General features: G+C 32.6%; 1 protein-coding gene across 5 annotated transcripts in view; it reads left to right on the top strand.

Annotated features, from left to right (window-relative positions):
* The window catches only part of sptbn1 (spectrin, beta, non-erythrocytic 1), a 104,228-nt gene that overhangs the window by 62,593 nt on the left and 35,635 nt on the right, over window positions 1–6,000 (top strand). For all 5 annotated transcript variants that reach the window (XM_058791969.1, XM_058791971.1, XM_058791968.1 and 2 more), the window contains 8 exons: window positions 1,392–1,565; window positions 2,465–2,556; window positions 2,634–2,714; window positions 2,798–2,913; window positions 2,994–3,106; window positions 4,244–4,431; window positions 4,512–4,629; window positions 5,566–5,724. In XM_058791969.1, the coding sequence (XP_058647952.1) occupies window positions 1,392–1,565; window positions 2,465–2,556; window positions 2,634–2,714; window positions 2,798–2,913; window positions 2,994–3,106; window positions 4,244–4,431; window positions 4,512–4,629; window positions 5,566–5,724 (1,041 nt within the window). The remainder of the gene's footprint in view (window positions 1–1,391; window positions 1,566–2,464; window positions 2,557–2,633; window positions 2,715–2,797; window positions 2,914–2,993; window positions 3,107–4,243; window positions 4,432–4,511; window positions 4,630–5,565; window positions 5,725–6,000) is intronic.

Genomic DNA, 6,000 nt, shown 5'->3' with positions numbered 1-6,000 from the left:
CGTCTCAGAGGGAGGATGGATATCCACCCCTCGTTCTGCCCCGCTGCCCTGCAGCTCATTAGTGAAATGCTGTCACTTCACCTAAAGCGCGTCCGCTGAGGATAAGCTGCTGATTGAGCCGTCTCTCTAAGCATGATGGGATAGCCAATCCTCCAGAGACGCGGGCCACTCGACCCCTGCTCTCAAGCTCATCCATTTTATCACACAGCAGCTTTCTCCAGATTAGAAATAATGGATTGTATGTATATTTAGAAATCAAAAATATTTTGAAAAGTCATGCATGTATAAAATAATTTATATATATATATATATATATATATATATATATATATATATATGTGTGTATGTGTGTGTGTGTGTGTGTGTGTGTAAAAAATACAATTTTCTAAATAATATATATATATTTATTTGTTTATTTTTATATAGAAAATACATCCTAACAAATCCCCCCCACTCACTATAGTACGTTACTGGTAGATGTTTTATTTAAATGTGTATGTTTTTCAGTTAATCCAAATTTATGATTAATTTTAATGTATTTTGTAAGATTTATTTTAATACACGCTGCTATACATTTAATAATGTACATAATGCACATTTTAATTATATATTTATTTAGTTATTTTTATAATCATTATTACTATTCTAAATTCTAAATTAACATTTATTTTAATAGACATTAATATGCATTTATTTTAAAACACATTATTATAAAAAAAAAATTTTTGTATTTTTTCTTCTTCTTATTACTACTACAGTTTTCCTGTTGTGTATTTTACAAAATATTTATTTCTAAATATGATATAAATATACTGTATACAACATAGCATATCTACTATATTCTACATGCAGTGTTAGAGCAGCTTTCTCCAGACATGCAGAGCAGCCACACCTCAGTTCAGAGTCTCCTCATAAACATCACCCGAAGCACAACGCTGTTTTACAACCCGGTTACTCATTTACCCATTTCTACATGACCTAAAAGCATAAGAGCTCCAGGAAACTTCATGCATATCCCTGCGTGCAAAGTATTATTTTAAAGAGTTCTGAAGAGCTGTGGTCACTCTGGTCTTCTTCAATCGGCCTTAATGTAAAAAATAGGACGTTTAATATATCATGTCAGTTGACACATAGCTTTTCCTGTGAGACCTTCTTTCCTTCCCAAATGTGTCAGAAAGAAAAATAGCCGCTGAACCTGTCTGCAGGAGCGATGGGAACAAAAGCCACTGCATCATTAACTCAGTCTGACGGCTCCAGTTACTCCTTTCTGCATGCAATGGATATCGCTGTTAACCCTTACCACGCTCAGATACAGATGCATTATGAAATGAGCATGCATGCACGTTATAAAGCAGTATAATCCATGCACACATGTTCTGATCTCTGCGCAGCCCAAGCCGACGAAGGGCCGCATGCGAATCCACTGCCTGGAGAACGTGGACAAGGCCCTGCAGTTCCTCAAGGAGCAGCGCGTGCATCTGGAGAACATGGGGTCACATGATATCGTGGACGGAAACCACCGACTCACGCTCGGACTCATCTGGACCATCATCCTCCGCTTCCAGGTACAGCATCTTCTGGATGCTACCGAGCCCACAAATGTGATCATAAGCATGTGAGCGACATCCAGCCTAAAATTTCAAAGGCAGCTGCATATTTTCATATATAAAGACAGTTTATACTGTGAAAAATTGATATTGTAAATACATATAACTTATGTTATATGTACTATTACTTTATAACAACTTTTCCCCTCTACTAACTGTACTACTGTAGGATGTGTTATTTATTTATATTTATCATTATTTTTTATTTCAGTTTTTAAAATTAATTTTATTCATTTGGTTTCTATTACTTTACAATTTGACGCTTTTTTCTACTCAATATAAGGCTGTACTGAAAGTAAAAAGTATTGAAAGTACTGTATTATTCATTTATATTTATGTTTATGTAACCAACTTTTTATTTTTAATCAAAATGTTTTTATTTATTTTCATTTGAGTACTGTTAGATGTATTATTTCTATATTTATTTAAATGATTGTTTTATAATTTAAAAAATTATTATAACTATAAATATTCAGTTTCTATTCAGTTTACTTGACATTATAACACTTTCATACTCACTATAGTACTGTACTGTTATTTTTTTTATTCAAATATGTATTTATTTAAAGCCATTTTTATTCATTTTAATCCAATTATTTCTTTTTTTACATCGAAAATATTTAGTTTCTATAATTTTTTCCTGCTCACTATAGTACTGTACTGTTAGATGTATTATTTATTTACATTTATATATTTATTTAAGCCAAATTTGAATTAATTAATTTTTTTTTTTTTAAATCCCGTTATTATTGTTGTTGTTTGAAAGCCTCTGCCCTAATAGCATCACATTCCCATCACGTTATGGTCAATGAAATGCACAGAAAGTCCATCATGTTGTGTTCTGGTGTGTGTAACAGATTCAAGACATCAGCGTAGAGACAGAAGACAATAAAGAGAAACGCTCAGCCAAGGACGCGCTGCTCCTGTGGTGCCAGATGAAGACCGCAGGGTGGGTAGACGTCCAGAATAAAGACACAAACGTGCTCGAGTCCTTGATATCTGACAGCTCTGGTTTGTGTTTCACAGCTATCCCAACGTCAACATCCACAACTTCACCACCAGCTGGCGCGATGGAATGGCTTTCAACGCCCTCATTCACAAACACAGGTAACAGCTCCACTTCACCTGCATCAAAACTTCTGCTTTGCAAACTTGATATCCTTCATTCTCAATGCTTTCAATCTTTCCAGGCCAGACCTGATTGATTTCGACAAACTGAAGAAGTCCAACGCTCACTACAACCTGCAGAACGCCTTCAACCTGGCGGAGCAGCACCTGGGGCTCACCAAACTCCTGGACCCAGAAGGTAAGAGCCGTCCTGCTCTCTCAGCTTCTGCATCATCGTAACTCCTCATGAAATATGACAACACACTGTCTTTTCTGCAGATATCAGCGTAGACCATCCCGATGAGAAGTCTGTCATCACTTATGTCGTCACATACTACCATTATTTCTCCAAGATGAAGGCGCTGAAGGTGGAGGGCAAACGTATCGGAAAGGTCTGAGTCTGCAAAACACCTGCAGGACTAGAAAGTTCTCTGTTTTCTATGAAAGAGCATTTTAGAGACTGATTATTTCAGCGCTGTGAGTGCTATTTATTTATCAGTTATGTAAGATTGTAAGTTTAAATGTAAATTCAAATATTACTATTAAAAGAAAATAAATCATTTATCATAAATCTAAAAATACATCAATAAGTAAATTAATTCCTATTTAAATGTAACTTAGTAATGGTGTCATCTAAATATTTACATAATTTCAGTTGGTCTTCTGAGTTGAATCTATTTATTGACTTCTTATTTCAGTCTTATGTGTCCTTATTTATTTATTTATTAATCAGTTTTATAAGAAATGTAAGTTTAAATATTCCTATTCCTAAATAAATAAATACATTTTATTTAATTAAATTAATACATTTAATTTTAAATAAAAATTTAAACAAATATCTTAATATTTACATACTGGAATTGCAATTGGTCTTAAATCTTAAAATCTTAAACCTGTTTATTGGCTTATGCATGCTATTTTTTTATCAATTTTGTAAGAAATGTAGATTATAAGTTTAAATGTAAGTTCAAATATTACTATTAAAATAAAATAATTTTTAAATGACATAAAATTTTTAAAAAGTACAAAAACAATTTAATGCATCAATAAGTAAATTAATTCATTCTTATTTGAAATGTAACTTTTGGTAAGTCATCTTAATATTTATATACTTAATTGTAATTTTTTTCTACCTTTGATTTCTTTATTATAGATTATTTCAGTCTTGCATGTGCTAGATATATACATTTTATTTAATAGGAATATTTTATTTATTTAACAAAACATTTTATTTACAATATTTATTTAAATATTCCAATTAAAAAAATAAAATGTTTTGAAATAAATTCATTATGAATGATAATTATAAATAAATCTGGTTTAGGCTTCGTTGCATGTTTTTAACCATTTTTATACCATGTTATGTGGTGATTCTTGTGCACAGTCAATATAAGATGCTGTAAATGACTCTGATGTGGCACAAATTACTGAAAGCTTGATCGTTAACTGCTGTTTAGCTGCCTTGCAACCTGTGTTTCCTTCAGCAAATGCAAACCTAATTGACATTCAAATCTGTTGGCCTTCACTAGGTGCTCGACAACGCCCTCGAGACCGAGAAGATGATCGAGAAATATGAATCTCTGGCGTCTGATCTGCTGGAGTGGATCGAGCAAACCATCATTATCCTCAACAACCGCAAGTTTGCAAACTCTCTGGTCGGAGTCCAGCAGCAGCTTCAGGCCTTCAACACTTACCGGACAGTAGAGAAACCGCCCAAGTGAGTGTCTGCCGGAGACACACAACACATTATAATACTCCTGAAATAACTGAATTCCACTTTCAACTCTTTCTCCACAGATTCACTGAGAAGGGCAACCTGGAAGTGCTTCTCTTCACTATCCAGAGCAAGATGAGGGCCAATAACCAGAAAGTGTACATGCCACGAGAGGGCAAACTCATCTCAGACATCAACAAGGTGACAATTACCTCGTTTTCTCCACGGTAGATTTTAATTGAGTAGGATTCATTATTTATCCACTTAAAAATAAATTTGCTTCCTTTGACGCGTATTGTAAGTGCAACACTATGCTACAGCCACAGTATTTAATTTAATTTTTACATTTAACAAAGTAATTACACTCTTTTATATTTATACATTTACTTCATTTATTCATGAGTTTATTTACAAAAAAAAGTTTATTTACATTTTATTATTTATTGTAAATTTATTTATTAGCTGCAAGTTATGTTTGAACTGGCTAGGATTCATTATTTATTTGCGTACAAATAAATACTGTGGTATTACCTTGGTATTTTGTGTATTTTGTGAGGGTAAAAATATAGTACAATCACAGTATTTTTAGGAATTAGATGGATTTTTGGATTAGATATTTTTTTTTATATATTATAAATAATATTATAAATATATATGTATATATGTGTGTGTGTTTATATATATATATATATTGAAGTTTATTTGCAAAAAATTTATTTTCAAAAACATGTTTTTATATTAGTTATTATTTAACCTAGTCAAAATAACCCAACTGCAGTTTAATTAAGATTAATTGGAATGCATAATGAAAAACATGATTTCTGAGAATTGTATCTGTTATATACAATATCTGTTTTTGCAAATGAACTCTTCATATATATATATATATATATATATATATATATACACACACACATACACATACATACAAACACACAATTTATTTATAATATACATTTTTAAAAAGCCCAGTTTATGTTCTTTTTATAACTTAATTATTATTTTTATTTCTATGTTATTATTTATTGTGAATGTATTTATTAGATTAGTATTGTCGCATCAGTTTTCTCCAGGTGTTTTGTAGTTTTGTCAGTGAAATGTGTTGGATGTGAAGCTGAAGCTGTGGTGTTGTGGCAGGCGTGGGAGCGTCTGGAGAAGGCTGAGCACGAGCGTGAGCTGGCGCTGAGGACCGAGCTGATTCGACAGGAGAAGCTGGAGCAGCTCGCCAGACGCTTCGACCGCAAGGCCGCCATGAGAGAGACCTGGCTGAGCGAGAACCAGCGCCTCGTTTCCCAGGTTCACTTCACTGCGTTTGCCGTATAAACAAACACACATGCACTGCATTGTGTAATACATCTCAGTTATGGTTTTATGCTATTTTCTGACCCCTGGTGGTCAAAGATTCAAATGACACAAAACACATTTGCTTGTGCACTATTTTATAGTATATACTTTCACAGTTCCCTTACAGTATATTTAAAAATATATTAAAATATGAGTAAATATATATTTATTAATATTTATTATTGAAATATTGTTATATTTAAAAAAAAATATATGAACATGTTTTTG

This window comes from Onychostoma macrolepis, chromosome 11, assembly GCF_012432095.1.
Source record: "Onychostoma macrolepis isolate SWU-2019 chromosome 11, ASM1243209v1, whole genome shotgun sequence".
Taxonomy (NCBI): Eukaryota; Metazoa; Chordata; class Actinopteri; order Cypriniformes; family Cyprinidae; genus Onychostoma; species Onychostoma macrolepis.
This window is presented reverse-complemented; position numbering and strand designations above follow the sequence as displayed.